At 43.9% G+C, this 17,846-nt stretch overlaps 1 protein-coding gene across 4 annotated transcripts in view; it reads left to right on the plus strand.

Annotated features, from left to right (window-relative positions):
* The window catches only part of DMXL2 (Dmx like 2), a 2,950,233-nt gene that overhangs the window by 1,002,579 nt on the left and 1,929,808 nt on the right, over positions 1 to 17,846 (plus strand). For all 4 annotated transcript variants that reach the window (XR_011279824.1, XR_011279825.1, XM_069624807.1 and 1 more), the window contains exon 15: positions 15,831 to 15,948. Coding sequence is in view for 2 of the 4 variants with exons in the window: in XM_069624807.1 (XP_069480908.1) it covers positions 15,831 to 15,948 (118 nt within the window). In the remaining 2 variants the exon portion in view is untranslated. The remainder of the gene's footprint in view (positions 1 to 15,830; positions 15,949 to 17,846) is intronic.

The following is a 17,846-nucleotide window of genomic DNA, read 5'->3' on the forward strand; positions in this document are numbered from 1 at the left end:
TCAACGATTCCTTTACATCTGCATCATCTAAATGAGATGTTTTGATTGTGGTGGAAGCTCCGTCGTCTCCCTGAAACACAGCACTTGGATTAGTATGGTTTTCAATATTGGAAACATAACACACACTTGTGGTCGAACGCACAGGTACATATAAGGAGATAACCGCGAAAGATGCATTGTCCAAAAGAATCAAGGAAAATCCAAATATGATCACATTTCATCGATTTATTTCAACGATTCCTTTACATCTGCATCATCTAAATGAGATGTTTTGATTGTGGTGGAAGCTCCGTCGTCTCCCTGAAACACAGCACTTGCGTTAATAGGGAAGAAAGTATAGCAAATGGAATCACGTTATACGATCACGCATGATGGAGCTGTCATTATCCATACCTCGTGCTGCTGAAGAATATCTATGGATGTTGCAAATGTAGTGCGCACTTCCGAAAGCTGTTGCGCCGATTCGTATACTTGAATGTCAGGCTCTGCATCAAGTGCAGGGGTTGACGCTCCATCAACTGCCTGAAACATAGTACTTGCATTAGTGAGGATTACAATTGCGAAAACATAAAATACACCTGGGGTCGACAGCACAGGTACATATCAACGGCTAACCACGAATGAAACATTGTGTAGAACAATCAAACGACAAGAATTCCAGCTCTTATGATGACGCTCAATGGAGCTGTCAGTATCCATACCTCCTGCTGGTGAGAAACATCTAGAAACGTTGTAGATGTGGCGGACGCTTCAGCATCTCCCTGAAAGACAGTACTTGCATTAGTATGGATAACACTAATTATAACTGAAAACAAACACCAGTGAACGATAACTAAGGTGTATATTAATTGGAAAGCAGTAAACAAACATTCTGTAAAATAATTACACGATAAAATAAAACTATTACTTGACATGCATTAAACAAGTCTGTAGCGGATTAGCCTAGTAAGATTACCTGATACGCGTTAGAAGTGGTTGATAACTGCGACCACGTCAAGGATGTAGAATGTTCTTGCTTCAGATTCAAGGGATAGTCAAGAAGTTGTAAAGGTCAATTAATGATTGATAATGAAATGCCAATATTAAAAATAGCCATGTAAGCCGACAGAATACCTGAAAAATGCTCAATACAGCACAGTTCCCTCTCCCCATATATATATACATTGCGTTTGTGGGTTATGAAATCGAAAAAGAATATATTGATAAATGTCATTATTCAAAAAAGTATACTCATATCAATATCGAAATTATTACAAGGGATAGAACACCTACAATATATATTAATCCATTCGGCTACACACCACCGCAAGGCCTGAAGCCAAATCCGGACACTTGACTCACCGGTGGCGGAATGTGGACGAATAGAGTGGGAATAGCGTTTTCGTGCAATTTCCGTGTCGTTCGCCGTTTATTCTTCGTTGTTACCCAAGAAGTTGTGTACATGTCCAAGGAAAAGTGCCGGCTGCAGATGCGGTATCGATCACCCCTCTTGTCCTCTAAGACTTGTTGGACTCTACTTTCCAGCTCATCCAGTGGATATCCGCAATGTCTGACCCATTCTCTTATTCGATCAACAGTTTTCGGGAATACATGCATTGTAGTTCCTTCAGATTTCGCATGGGTCTTCGAAGGGCAACCGCTAATCGAACAGGCAGGCATTGTTGATGAATCTGAAAAGTAAATTTCGACATTATTATACAATCTTCAAGAGTAAAGATTTGATACAAAAGTAAATGAATCATACAATGATCAATGCAAGGTTTGTTTTGGTCGCAGGAACTATACCAGTTCATTATGTGCTGCTTAGTATTTGCATAAGTTGCAGAAATGTATAATTGATGTGTCTGAAATCTGAACATGTGACTCGTCCCTTGGATGTTCTGTCTTGCACGAGAAGGAAACATGCTAACATTATTGACTGGACCCCCGAAGGATGCAATTCAATCACAATAGTCACAGATGAAAATAAATAGATCTATTGATAGCATAGCAATGGAAATTGAAGTCAATACCAATGAGACCAATGAACATAGCACTATTTTGTACTCTACTGGAAAATAGATAGAAATTTAAAAATCTGCAAAATATAACCAGGATACATGGCCTTACCTTGACCAACAAACAGTTGGGTTCAGCAAGCAGAGCAGTATGTTGCGGGAGAATAGGTGGATGGCCACAGGTAGCGCACTGATGGGTATGCTCGAAGCGGTCAGTCACAGAGTTCACGGATAGCACGACGACAAGCGGATTAGCATTGGTCTCAGTGGTTCCCAGGTAGCACGTTCAAGAGTTGAGTTGCAAAGCACAAAGATGTTCTCATGAGACATATCGAGTGGTTTTTAAAGTATTAGAAACTGGGGTGTGTTTGTGAATGAATGACGTATGTAGGTCATGGTATTAGGGGGGCGGCCTGCCTCGGGGGAGGCCTGCCTGGAGACACGGGGTCTGAGGAGGCCATGTGACCGATGGCCCCTTGGCGTGGGACACCTTTTGAAGTGTACATGCAGTTTGGCACCTTGGCCGTTTGCGCCCGTCACAGCCCCCCCATGCCAGCGCGCATCCACCGGCGCGAACCGCCTTTGATACAGGGGGGTGGGATGGATGGCCCTGGGGCATGCAGATAAGGCACAGGAAGATTGCTGAATGGAGACACACTTATGTGGATTGCAGGGGGGCGGCCTGCCTCGGGGGAGGCCTGCCTGGAGACACGGGGTCTGAGGAAGCCATGTGACCGATGGCCCCTTGGCGTGGGACACCTTTTGAAGTGTACATGCAGTTTGGCACCTTGGCCGTTTGCGCCCGTCACAGCCCCCCCATGCCAGTGCGCATCCACCGGCGCGAACCGCCTTTATATCAATATATAGTATATCGCCTTTATATCAATGATAGTATATCGTTGCTTAGCAATAACAAATGCCACATACCGGAGATTCTTGTGAGCACAGACCCACACTTCAACCGGTGTATTATAGTGGCCAAGACCCTAGGGCCTGTATAATCCAATGGTAATTGTTAGTATAGATATATGTGTGACTTTTATAGAGACATAACCTACTGAAATACTTTGAACAAGTGTTATTTAGTGCATGCATTATCGAGAATGTTTTGTTAGCTTAGATGGATAGTGACCACCCTGCACAGGTGTCTGACGTCCATCCTTGAATGGAGACACACTTGATTCATTTAAAAAATCGAGACAAACGTTAAAATATATGTGGTGTTTTATTTTGTATCTTATTTTCATGACACAAAAATAGAAGACTTTAAAGGTTATACAGGTCAGGTTGCAGCACAGCGAGAGAAAATCCCCTGTACTGACCGCTGTCACTCGGGAACGTTTCTCTAATGGCACGAACGGCACAGGCGGGTATCACTCTTCGAACGCGGTGTCCAAGCCACCATGTAAAGGAACGATAGGCCACCAGCCTGTACCACCTGTGAAAAGGAATGAAACAAACTGTTTTTAAATGACCCAGATAAGTTTAATAAACGTTTGTTGTCAATGACAATTCTTGTAACTAATGGCATTTTACACGGACAAATGCTATCTAGACAATGCACACTATTGAATGACTTACATGCGTTACAATGATATGTAGATGTAATTTTGGATATAGTAGAAGAACATGAAATAGGAGTGGCATGACAAGCAGAGTATACTTACTCGTTACTCGGATTACGAGGACGAACAGTTGCTCGAAGTTCGTGCATAAGCACCATCATTATTCTCAACACGGCCCGTGTGAGGCAGGCTGCCCTGAAGTCTGGCAGCTCGGTGATGCATTGCGGTCGTGGCTCGCCTTCCGAAATGTAGGCCAGGCATCCCGAGTTTTCTCGGCAGCAGCAGTTCTCGTCCTCAGTTGGCATTAGCTCGCATCGATTGCATGTGCACCAGGTGGAGACGCCGTCCATTCGACTAGGCCCAGGCTCTTCATCTGTTGATTCGTCCTGCCAACTGCCGTCCGAATCCCCATCGTTTTCGCATGCTTCCCTTTCCAGTAGTTCCTCCTCGGTATACTCGGGCTCGTACATGTAGGGCATTATTGTAGCCATTGTGTGTTAAACAAACTAAAATAATTTATAGCGGTGGTACGGATATCTGTTCACACGGGCTACAAGCGGCGAAGGTAGCTGACCAGAGCACAGAAACGAGTCACAGAATACTCAAAGTAACACAGAGTGAGTAATGGAATCGAAAATCGGCTGCTGTGTGTTGTGAAACGGTCTGTTTATACTTATTGAGGAGAGAGGCGTCCTGCCATTTCCATGGCGACATGTCATTAGCTGAAGCGCAGCGAATGTTGACACGAGACGTGCTTTGGCGTTGGGAAATGGGCGGTACGAGTCTGCTGATGACAGGTTCAGGGGTGGGGGAATTGATTTAGTGCCGCAAAAGCAGGTCAGCCAGGGCGATCGGGGAAAAGATAGGATTATCAGAAAATGGTGGCTCCCTGGTGCTTGTTTTCGCGTGCGTTTAATGGACGAAAACTCGGGTAAGGTCCATAGGAAAGTTTTCTAAAATCGAGCCACTTAGGCTTAAAAAAACATGGCCGACCCGTTGGGACAATAAAAATGTTTACTAGACCATGCCTTTAAGGAAGGAAGGGGACAAGAGTGAACATCGGGCATATTGAACTCTTTGAACTTGATACTTACCAATCCCGCCTGGGACTTCAGAGTCAATGCTTACCGGAACTCTCCCAACGCCTTCAAACCAGTGAAGTAACTGGTATCTACGCGCCCCTGCACGACACGCAGGATGGAGAGCTCATCTTTTACAAACATAAGGTGAGGTTTCTAAGGGGATATCGGAGGTGATTAGTGGGGGAGAGCGAGAACAGTTGGGAGGCCATCACTAAAACCCACAAGTGGCTAATCCCTGTCTCCACTTGCAGGAAAATACTTCTTCGGGTCCAGCAGACAAGACTAGGCGGGCCAGTCCAGACGGTCATCTCTGCACTACGTATCACGTTGACGGAGACCACAGCTGTCCGGGTCCGATCGACACCCGTGTGGGGTCCAGGTGAGCATAACAATACTTTTTATACAAAGCTCTGGTCAGTGTTTATTTGCTCTACTGCGTTTTGGCCCTATTGTGTATACTCTGCATACTGCCCTACTCTTCTTGAGAGAAGTCTGACTGCTCATCCACAGGTACCAGGTAAATCTGGGTGGTGCAGACTGCTACCAATTGGGTTTACTGCTGCTCCTGTAGTCTTAATCTTTTTGCAGTGTTCCCCAAGGGAACTGCACAGGATTCTGCCTAATACAGTATCCCCCATTTGCCCATGAGGAAGTCCCCCTATGAGGGGTCAGAAATGTGAGGCAGCCAACATTTGGATGATTTTTCAACTTATGTCATTTTATTTAATTATAAATGTTATCAAACGCCTCCCTATCCCTACTCTGATGAAGATTTCCTGACTTATCAAAAATAAAGTGAAACACTGAAACACAGGATGTCTGGTCCTCACACCTAAACATCAAATACATAAAGAAATATATGACAATTCATAGTATCATCAACAATAATATTCAGAGTCTCCCTTGGTAATCTAGGTGAACTCCCCTTCACCATGTTTCAAGGAAATTCCGTTGAATGTTCAACAATGTAAAAGGAAACCAGGAAATCTGTATTCTGATACAGTCTTAGTTCAGTTCTTAGCTTATTTCATGTTAACCAAAGTTCCAACAGAAAAGCTTTTCTTCTTGGTGAAACAAAGACTTTCCACTTCCTCAAGATAACATCAATGTTATTCCTAGCACAATGCTTTGCCACAAATTCCAGTTGCCAAAGAAGAAATTCCAGAGTTCAAAGGAAATATAACTTCTTTAAATGTTAATGAAACATAGTTAACACTTAGTATGTCTCTCTTTACAAGATTAGGGGTCACAGTAGGTATCTTTGTCACGATGACTTCACAGCACTTGCTTCCACTTAAATTCAACTTCAACAAGAGTTTACCATGAGGGCCTACTCCTTTGCCTCATAGTATTCCACCTTCTTTTGTACTACTGAAATCTCACATCTACTGACAACCAAATATGCCACTACAGCTTCAGTACGTTGTGACACTACCAAAGCTTCAGTACTTTGTGGCACTACCACAGCTTCAATAATTTGCAATACCATCAGAGCTTCAGTACTTTGTGACTTTAAACATGTTTTGGTTATGACGGGGTTCACTTTCTGCTACTTCATCACCTTCAAGTAGACAAGGCACTCTTCCTCTGAACCTTTCGTTTCAGGAGGGCAGCCTCTTTGCCTTTCTTGTCTGCCCACAACCAACAACAGCGTAGAATTACTCTTACGACACACTTCTCTCTTCTTCCTACTCTGTTTGGCAATGTAGTTTGTATCAACTTGAAAGAATGTTTAAAAGTAGCAGATTTCCCTTCCCCAACCTTGCCTTTATCCTTCTGCCTACTGGTAAGCCAGACAAAATACCCAGAAGCTTTGTTCCCACTTTCTTGGCTTCAGGTAATGCGTGAACACTTGTATCTTAGGCAAAGCTGAGATTCTATTTGGCTCACAGTACTGTTTATACTGTTCTTTGGCTATGGGAAAGGCTGGTTTCAGTCTCAATTGAGTAAATACCTTGTTCTCTCATGGCTTGGACAATGCTTGCTTTCTCCAACTGGTAACAATGTTTAAACACTTGACTCCTCTTTGTCAACAATTGTTGACCGCGTTAATAAAGATTCAGAGATCACTCTTCCTCCTAGAATCGTAATTAGGCACACACAACCACTTCTTCATGTGCTTAACAAGGTTTTTTTAAGTTCATCAATTGATTTTCACAGCCTTTTCTCTTCATGCGAGTGAAGGAGAGCATATCCGATCACGACTGCTACAATTCAAGTGTTATTTTGTTAAAGACACAACAATAAACTTCACACCACTTCTACTCCTACGTAAGTGATTATTTAGCTGAATACTGTTGCCGGCAGTGCTCGCGCCAGGAATTGGAACGCCTGGTTCAACTCACCGGCTTCTGGGTTCCTTTCTCTGCATGCTGCTCAACTTCTACAATGGTTGGCTTCACTTGGGACCCACACCCTTCCTCGCTGAAGGTGTATTTGGCCTGGCACCTCAATTAAGGAGCCCCACCCGCTCCTCAGACCCACTGCTTCATGGCAGCTTCTCGCCACTGTCTCTGACACGCGTCCTGCTGCGCAAACTCAGCAATTAGGCTCACAAAAGGAAAGGCAGCCTTCCTGCACACCTGCCACTGTGCTGCCTCTGCACGTCAGAGTTTGGGGGAACATAGGACCCTCACTGGATAAGCAGGTGAAATCTGCATCAGAGTCCCGGCATCCCTTTGGTTCTCCCACTTCTGCCTGGACGGATTGCCAAAACTGTGCCTTCTTTCTTCTGCTTTTGCTACTACTGCATACACTGTAGCCACACTTCCAGCTCCTTTTAATTACCTGCACCTTAGGGGGCCTGTTAAGCCTCTCAGCTTCCCTCAGGTGTGGGGTATCAGGCTTAGTTGCCTGACTACTACTATAACATGACTCTTCAGCCCTCTTCCTCCTCCCAGTGCTTATGGGATTATGGGACTTCTAGTCCACAACAACAAAATGTAATATGTGGTAACTTCTTGTTTTTAAGGGTAGATTTACTTCCCTAAAAGTTATTTAGGGGTGACTTATTATAATTTGTTGTTACAGAGGAAGACAGTTTATTGAATGCAACATTTTTATATTCCCTTCCATCATACCTTTGGGAGTAAGGAGGATTTGTAGCCTGAAGTGCCTTGAATGATCTTGCTATTCTTTGGATTTGTTCAGGTTCTGTCATTTGTGCCAATAGCCACAGACCATATATCATGTTGAGGTAGATAAATCATAATGACACTGGGCCATTACCTGTTTTGGCATATTAAAAAAGTTCTCCCTTTTAAAGGACAAATACTGTCTCATCCCACAGGATCTCCTCACAACCCTGGGCCTTGTCTTCTCCCAGGTGGTCCTCCACCCCCAAGGTCAGGATCTGGATGCATCTGCCTTTCCCTGGCCACCTGGGAGGAGACTTTAGGCAGGGTTTTAGTGAGGGATCCATAGGATTCATCACACCCCTCATACCCAATACCCCAATGGCCTGTTGCTATATGTTTATTCCTCCCTTTAAGAAATATAAATACATCTTTTCCCAACTGCCTTTAGGCCAAACTCCTATCTATAAAAGCTCCAAGAAAACCCTTTTCAGTTCTAATTCCCCTTCATATAGAACTGATCTTGCGTATGGTATCAAGAGATTCTCCAGATGTTATGCATCAGTGACATCAACGGGCGCCAATTCCCACAACCACCTAAGTACTGAGATGAGAAAGATGATGGAATTTATGCAAAACAGCAGGAGCCTTAAGCTCAATGAGCGTGCTAGTTGTTTGGTGAAAACACCTGTGCTCGGAACATTTAAAAATGGGATCCACACTATGACAGTTGCTTCCGGAGAAGACGTTGCATCTCCTGCAGAGGTGTATGAATACTGGAGACACGAGCCGGTGTGGTGGAGCAGTGGAGCTCACTACCAGAGAAGGAAAGTAATGTGTCACGAGCAGGAACTGCAAGTGAGTTCCTGGGTGCTCTGTAGCTCCAAGAGGCAGCGTTGTCCTTACCGGGGCCTAAAGGAAAGCAGGCGTGTAGGAGCAGAGCCGTTGGAGAAGCCAGAGAGACATCTGAGCAATCCAGAGTGGGAAGCAAGCAGCAGAAGTACACCACGTTGGTGTGAAAGGGAACAAAGACGCTACACAGAGCTGGTGTGTCAGTCCAAACAAAATGGGGACCCTGGGGCGTTTCGGGGACTGTGCCAATGACATTTTGTAAATGATTAAATTGCAAAGACAATAAAAAGATTGTTTACGAGTAAAAAGGGCAGAGTGAAAACCCACACAACAATAACAAATAAGTGCATGGAATGCTGATGTGTGGGAATGCTTAAACGAACATTGAAACAGCCAGATATACCGAACCAAGAACAGTATATGCAGCTTTGGATAGGAAGAGGAAATAGAAGTACAAGAGAGAAGTCCTGACAATTGGAAGTAAGTCCTGGCAGGTGTGAGAAGCCAGAAGGTGTCTCACCCGCTAGTCCCCGCAGATCTCTCTCTCAGGTGGCCAGGGCACGGCCATCGCCAGGGCATCGGCCAGACCCTGGACCCCCAGGGTACCAGTACCAGTGCAGGAGGATCACCTGGGTGAGGGATCCTCAGGGAGTGGGATACCGGATGGTGACAGGCGGTATCCCTCTCTTCCCTGATCGATGGAATATTTAGAAACTCAGCCCCCCCTCCCGTCCCCCTTTTCCTGCACAAGCACTTTTACACAGACAGACCGCTCTGGGAGAAAAAAAGACTCACCCGAGCTGTGTACATGACATGTCCCAATACTATGGTCAGGCAGTTATCAACAATCGCTCATACCTGACTGCCATTACACTTCCCCACACGTATAAAAGGCAGAGCACAAGAGCACACTCTGAGCGAGGCAAAACACAAGAAGGTACAGCAGTTTCCAATTGGCAGCTGGACGAGGGGAGAAAGACGTCCCAACCGAGAGGTTTGTGAGATGGTCAACACCCTTGACCTTTTTGACAGGAAGCCGTTACTTTTAAGAAACCTCCAAGGCAGAAAACGTAACTCCAGGAAACCAGGGAGAAGATTCCTGCATTGTGTGTCGGAGATACTGAGGGTCCTCCCGCATAACTGACCAAGGCGGGGAGGTGCAGCAGACGTTGTGGTATCGTCCTTGGCTCCAAGAACAAAGAAGCGACAGAGAACACCACAGCCAGTGAGTTCAGGAGACCGATGCCAGACCAGTCTGTGTTGAAGTCAAGGTTGCAACATTGTATGAGTACTGGAACGAACATTGTTAAACGCGTGTGATGAAACACGCGAGTGAAGCTAAATTGCTGGTAAATATTTGAACATTAGAAGAAAAGATACAATACTGTTGACAGAGTGGTCCGGCACTGTGAATGTGCTCAGTCGAAGGTCTCTTTACGGTATGCTGACAAAAGGAAACAAAAGCAGAAGATCAATGTGAAGTGTAAATTGTGTGAAGTAAATCGAAGCGGTCCTGCGACAGTCTAAGCAAAACCCGTTGCTCGTTCGAAAGTCTTTGATTCTGGTATAAAAAGGGGATCTGAGTTTCAACGAGGGAGACCAGATTGTGAACATTGTAGAAAGAGGTCTGAGCCCGGTCGAGGGGTACCCATGGTCCAAGCCCAAAGGAGGGGGACCAGTCTTGAACTTGTGAAAGTGAAACCCTGACAACGGAAAATAACTTTTGTTTTGTTTGCTGCATCAGGCCTCTACAATAAGAGGCTGTCATTGCGAGAGAGGCTTTGGCGGAAGCCCCTGATGCCTGTGTGTTGAACTGTTACCTTATGGCTAAGAAGCCAGAGTGTGTGCGAAACCTGCACATGCTGCCTAGACCCGTGCTGAAAACGTGGTAAAGGGAGGCTAACTGCTCAACTATCCTGACATATAATTTCTTGAACACTTTTCTTTTGCATACATTGTTATCCCACACCATTTTGTATTTAGAAGTAAGGATTGGCAATAGGTTTATTAGTATAGGCCCTTTTATTTTGACAGACTCCACTTGGACTGCGTTATTATTTGATGGTCGTAGCTTGCTCCCATCTTAGATTTAGATTAAACGTTTATCTCACCCATTATAAAGTTCACTAAACACCCTTGAACTGTGATCACTTGTGTCTGTTTTTACTGTTGCCACCTTGAGTTCCTTACAGTAACCTTAATGAAGGTAATACAAAGTAGACTATGCGTCTTCTCCTTAGACCCCCTGATAGTTTTTTCGCTTGAAGTTTCCCACATGGTGCTGTACGGCATAGAGCTGGTGAATTCTTCTACTAGGAAATATTTAGATTCTCTGGAGGGAAACGCTTTCAAACAAGTTTTAGGCCTGTCAAAATCAGTGCCCATAAGCGTTGTGCTGTTAGAACTAGGCCAACAATCCTGGTGGTTGCAGTACATAAAGAAATCAATATCCTTTAGGTAGGCGTTTTACCAACCCATTGAAGTTCAATAAACACTCTTGAACTGCGATCACTTGTGTCTGTCTTCACTGTTTGATACCATGCCTTCCTTACACAGGGGAAGTACACCAGGCCGTTGGAAGTACAAGAGAAGTCCTGGCAGTGGACTATTCCAGGCAAATTACAAACCTACAAAGAAGTAACTTGTGTTAAAAGAGAACTTACAAGGCTAAAGAGTGTGTTGCTTAGTAGAATTGTTGTGGACCAAAGAGAGACACAATAAACTATTAGAACAAGAGACATTTCCAACACATTGAAGAATCCAGGAGAAGGAATCAGCCTCTGGAACCAAGGTCTTGTCATCTTGGAGAACATTTTTTTTTGAGCTTTTCTATTTTTCATTTATGTACTTTTTTTTGCCAATACCGGTTTAAAGAACTTTTCCTTCCCACTTTATTATTTTGTTTGTATTTCGGGGGTATAGATAAAACATTTGGACACAAGGACGGCTTTTGATTTCTGACATCCTGACACACAGATCCTTTGTTTTTGTTTCTTGGGTATGGGGAACTTTTATTTAGAGTAGGGGCAGAGAGGCATTTTCAAAGCCTAGTTAAGTTAATAAAAGTCTTTAACCAGAAATATGATAACTTTGTGTCCGACTTTCATTTAGGACCCCTCTCATGGATGAGTAACCAAAGCTGAGACTCGCAGGTCATGCAGGCTGGTTCTTGGGTACATTGAATCCCCAAGCCCCCACAAAGGAATGTCTACACACTATTTTACGTGCTACCTAAGTTGTTTTTATTAAATAGCATAAGTTTTGAGTGGTTATATACAAGAATAGTAGGCTAACTTTGTACTAAAAAAAACTCTACTTCAACAGTTAACACAATATATACAGTACTATGTGCTACCAAAGTTATTCTTCGCTTTAGCCATAATGCACCAACTGGTAATTGTAATAAAATGCACTTAAATTACTAAGAACTGTTTAACTTCAAAACCACAAATGTAGAAATGAAGGCATTTACTTTAGAACACTGTCAGAATGCTTTTTAGAGTCAAAATACAACACTGTGTGGAGATCCTTCACCCCAATTAGCGGTTTGCTGCCGTTTGATTTTTCGGTGCTGCAGCTGCAACACGGATGACAAGATGGCTTCTGGCAAGCTGGGCCCGAGTACTGGACTGTCCTGCAAACCTCCACCAGGTCTGGACCTTCAGGACTCGTTCTTCGAAGCAGAGTGGTGGGAAACCCACCAGCAGGCACTTCTCTGCAGGCGGCGACACTGTAATTCCTGAGCTGTGGAAAAATGGACAGATGTCGGGTCTGCAGTGCCACTTGAAGATATCTTCAGTTGGTTGGAACTTGGCAAGCTCTGGACATTGAGCAACACTATGCGAGGGTACCCCCTCTTCTGGGTGATACACTGCATTCTTTCTTCCTAACGGTCACAGATAGTCTCCAGACCTGGGAGGACGCTGATAGACTTCTTGGGCTAAAGATGCCTGATCACTCTTCTTCAGGAACCACAAAGATAACTCTGCAGGACAGCAGGCACACAGGACTTGGTTCAGGACACTTCGGGTGAAGAACAACATTTGCACAATATCCCCTCATAGCTACGGGAAGCGGTCGCCTCTTAAGGTCATCTCTTGATTAGTGCTTTAATCAGCACAGCAGCCTTTGGATCTGATGAGTTGCAGCAGCAGACTTCTTCCTCCGGCTGGATTCAGGATATGCTTCCAGGAAAACTCCAAGCTACTGACACAGAAGTGATGGGTCTTCTGATATACACAAATCCCCCATTCCTTCAGGGTGAGCGAGGCTTAGACAGCCAATCACATACTAGTGCATTCATCATGCAGCACCCAATCTGGCTCACTGGAATTAAGGCCATTCACCCAAAACCAGACACTCAAAAACCGTGCATGCGTATTAGGGACAACTCCCAGCCTTTCACAGCACACCCTGCATTCACTCCAGTTTCAGACAAGGCTGGCTCAGGCAGACTACAGGCACTGTGACACACAGCCAAAACCAGACACCCCCAACACAGAATGTGAGAATGTGAGTTGACATCACTTTCTGTTCAGTCAGGTTAAACCCCTAGGGTGCACCCAACACAAGTAGTATATGGGAAAGGCAGCCCTGGAGCTATACATGGTGCTTCCACCCACAATCCAAAAAAGGAAAGGGGACAGAGCCAGGGCTTCTCAGGACTTTGAGAAATTGGAAGGAAACGCAGTGCCAGTAGCCATCTTTGCCTTGTTCAGGAATCCATTGATTTCTATGGCAGGACCTGGGTCTCTCTCCTCTCTCTTTCTCCCCCCCCCTCCCAAAGGTGGGTACAACCCCCTACCCATGGGTGCCATGAGTATCCCATGGGTATTGTTCACCTAAAGATGAAGAGCTGGACTCCTGTGCTGAAAACATATAGGAAAAACACATTCAGGAAAGAAGCGGGACAAGGAGGCTCTGCTCCATCAAAGCAGTTCCAGCATCACACCCTGTATGTTTATTTTGTTGTACATATTTAATTGTTTTTTCCTTTTCTTTTGCTGCAGGGTACCTGTGTAGACCTTCTCATCTTTTGAAAATGGACCATTGCTTATAGAGTTCATAATAGTTTTCTGAAAATGACAGTGGCTTTGTAGAAGCACTTTTTATGACTTATGCATGTTATTCAGTTAGGACATCTCACTAGATCATCTTGCCATGGAAAAGTGTGGCTTTGTTGCAAGAACAATTGAAGGATTACAATCTTTTCTTTTTTCATTTCCAAAGGATATTAGTTGAATAAGTGCACAGGAAGCATTTGTCTGTGGTTATTTGTTATTCCCTTTTGGTTAATGTTCATTTGTGTTTCCCCATTAAGTTTTCTTCAGCCTCAGCAATGGTATTTATACACTACTGTGCCTACATCTGTTTCATTTTGGCTAATCGCCTTTTTAAGGGGGGTGGTATGTCTCACCCATGCAGTTGTAAGAATTGTCTGTTTGTATGTTGTAGTGAGTGTATGTTATGAGTTGTTTTGTTGTTGAAATTGGCTGTTTGTACACATTGTGGATATGGGATATACACAAAACAAAGAGGGCAAGCTCATGATAGTACTGACTACCTGACACATAGATGGCAGTATTATTTAAGGGTGTTTTGTGGTTTTCCGTAGTTTTGGAATGTGTTGGTGAATGTTCCCTTAGACAGCATCACTTTAACAAAAAACTTAAGTGAAACCCTTTTTTATATTAATTCAACTTTACGCGTCACAATGCACCAAGGGAAGACTGTAAATGCAGCAGGTTGAAGGCAGCCTGAAACGCTTCTGGGTATTGAATGTTGTAAACACTGTTAGCTGCCACAGAAATATGGTTCTTGAAGGATATATTTTAATATTTGTAATTATCCAGTTTGTTAATGTTTTTTATGTATGTTTGTTCTCTACCTACTCATATTCTGCAGAGTTATGAACTGTGAATAAGTATGCTTGGTACATTTGTGTTGCTAACACAGTTGAAAGTAGAAAAACATAACTTCATTAGTAAGAGTTAACTCCATATCACACCACTTATAAAAAAGGAGGAAACCCCAAGTTGTAAAATGGTTTGATAGTATGTTTGCTGTAAGAGTATGTGAATGTATGTGAAAGTGTGTGATTGGTATGAAGTGAAAACTTAAGTTTGATTTGATGCAGGGTCTGGTTATGAATTTGCGCAGTGATTGGTCAAACTGAGCTTGTGTGTTGTAGGTTGGATAGCATGAAGGCATGCCAAGGGTACATACTTTTGAAAGTGACTTGTGCATAGGGATGTCTGAGGCTATCAAATAAGTGTGGTTAAGGTGGTGCATCTGTTGATTGGGCAGTCGTTTGCTGATGTGTGCATTTATTTTAACATTCTAATGCACTGGTGAGCATAATAATTTAATTCCACTACAGAGTCATTTGAATATGAAGTTAGGATGTGTGTGTGAGTGACTGTTAAATTGCAGTATATAGTCAATTTCATTGAGTTTTCTTTCATATGGGTTTGAGGAATATTTCCATTTAGTTTAAAGTTGTAGTTGTCTTTTTGTTAGATTATTGACTTATCCCAAACTTGTAGGCTGTTGGAGACTCTTGGATCCACTGGCTCCAGTGCACTTTAGTGGCAAGTTACTACTGTTTTCTGGGAATGGTTTATGGCTATGCATTTGGTTATTTACCCATGGTAATGGCTTCCTCTGGGCACTATACACAGGCCACTGGCTATGCCCTGTGCAATTCTATCCTCAAAGAACTTAGACATGGTTTATAAGTCCTTTGAATGGGGTGAGGCCACCACTGATCTACAGAGAATTACCTGATTCCATGCCATATGTATATGCCTGTGCCTATGCCCTTCATTCAGTACCCATCCCAGAGTACCTGGAGGTTGTGGGTATTGTGAATGGAGCATGGGCTTTGCCATTCCCCAAACGGTCTCTATTTCCATATTTGTCCTAATGCAGGAACTATATTTTGTGCATGGCGGAAGCAGTGACCATCCCCACAGTACCCCAGGGCATGGCATACACTTTGATTACGGTGTTCTGGGGCATGTTCTTTCAGGCACAGCATTCATATCCTGAGTTTTTTCTTCATGATCTTTCAGGTATAACTTTTTTTTTTTTTTTTAAACTACTTGTGTTACATTATCAATTGCCATATATTTTATTCTGCAAATTTTGGCAACTTCAGTTGGATTAATGTTTTGGTATGAAATTATGATTAGTGTAATCGTTTATTTCATTGATACTTATAAAATGTACTTATTCAATTGAAATTGTTGATATTTACAGTGTGGCGCAAATACACAGTTGCTTCATGTCTTCCAAGAAGATTTCATTTTGGGGTACAAGCAACATAGTGAGGCAGAGAAAGTGAAAGTAGCAGAGACATTCTTTCAACCATCACAAGGTAGGTCAATAAGAATTCATATTATAATCCAATCTTTTGAAAAGCAGATGTACTCTTACATTTTACAGCTTTTACGAGATTGTCTCCATCTGCTCTGACTAAAAGCATTCTCAACTCAGTTATTTCACTTAAAATACATATATTACAAATGTAGTTTTCTTCCATTAATTGTGTCCCTTTTCTTCGGGTTTCAACAGTAGTATCGTTCACTATTCTTTCAGCATAATACAAGTTACTGAATGTACATTTTAAATGTAGAAGTCAATTTGGGTGCTTATTTTTACTTTTTTATTCATTAATCTCCTGGAGAAAGGTGGGCAGAAGGCAAGCAAAATAGTTAGATGTGAGGAAGAGTATGGAGGTGTAAAGAGGAACATCATGAGGAGTGAAGAGGCGAAGAGTAAGGAGGTGGAGAGTATCAGAATGATGATGAGGAGGTGGAGAAAAGGCTGCACAAGGTTTGAGGAAACACCAAGGGAGACGAGCAAAAGTAAATACAAGGAGAAATGGAAAAAGATATTGAAAGTGGAGAGGAGGCATTGATTGAAGGTATATACCTTGGAATTGCAATGGATGAACCGACGCACCCTGTCATTGGGAGGTGTGAGTGGAGGTGGGGGTTATGATTATGATATGGCATTTATAACCCGCCTTTACACAACTGTTTCAATGCGCGACGAGGCAAGGATGGAGAAACGGAGGGATGTCAGACAAAGATCCTACTTGGCCAGGTGAGATTGAGATTGTGCAAGTGCAGGGGAGGGGGAGGGGAAAAGTGCAGGGGGAACGGGCAGGGGGCAGTGCAGTACATAGGATAACAGTAAAAATAAATAAAGACGATAAATAAAAGTGCGGCCAGCTGGTGGCAATGCAGCAGACTTAATGGGGTCAAGTGCTAGTAAGGGCTGTAGGGATACAGAAACAGTCCCAAAGTGCAAGGGTTGCCAGGGGGCAGTACAGGAGTGCAAATGGCGGGGATGGGACTTGGGCCCGGGATCAGAAGGTAGCCAGGTAACTAGTGCAGTTTCAGATTCAGCCAGGAGACTAGCAGGGGAGAGGAGGAGAGAAAGCAGGAGCAAAGAGGAAGGTCTTGAGGTGCTTCCGGAACCAGAGATGGTTCTCAAGTTTCAAAGAGGCTGTTCCAAAGGGAGGCCCCAACAGAAGAAAAAGATCTACCACCAAATCGCTGCTTGGAGAAGCGACTGACCCAGAGAGAGTTTGAGGCGGATGAGCGAAGCACTCAAGGGGGAAGATATTTAAGAAGAGGGAGTAGAAGGTATTGAGGTCCCAGGCCCCAGAAGGCCTTGTGCACAATACAGAGGGTTTTGAACTTAATTCTCACCACCACTGGGAGCCAGTGGAGAGATTTCAGTCCTGGAGAGATACGATCCCTGGGCTTGAGGCCAAGGACAAGTCTCGCAGTCCTGTTTTGGATGAGTTGCAGAGGGTGGAGAGTAGAGGCAGGCAGATTTAGAAAGAGGCTGTTGCAGTAGTCCAACCTAGAGAGAACCAGAGCTCTGGGGACAGTGAACTTCTGGGGGAAGGAGAGGAAAGGAAGAATACCTCTGAGGTGCAGCTGGTAGTGTGAATTCTTAGAGACATCAAAGATGTGAGGAGAGAAGGAGAGTGTGGAGTCGAAGATGACTGCAAGGTTTTTAGCCTCACAGGTGGGAGCAGAAAGCGGGCCAAGAGAGGCCAGCCAAAGAGTGACAGGAAAGGAGGGAGCAGGTGTGCCGATCAGGAGAATCTCGGTCTTACTGGCATTAAGGCAGAGATTATTGGCGGTGCACCACTCCTGGATGGCGGACAGTCAGTCAGAGATGAGAGAAGGAGAAGAGGTGGCAGAAGGGAGCCTGAAAATGAGTAGTGTCGTCTGCATAGCACTGAAAGTTGTGGCA

This window comes from Ambystoma mexicanum, chromosome 11, assembly GCF_040938575.1.
Source record: "Ambystoma mexicanum isolate Mex_15411 chromosome 11, UKY_AmexF1_1, whole genome shotgun sequence".
In the NCBI taxonomy this organism is placed as follows: domain Eukaryota; kingdom Metazoa; phylum Chordata; class Amphibia; order Caudata; family Ambystomatidae; genus Ambystoma; species Ambystoma mexicanum.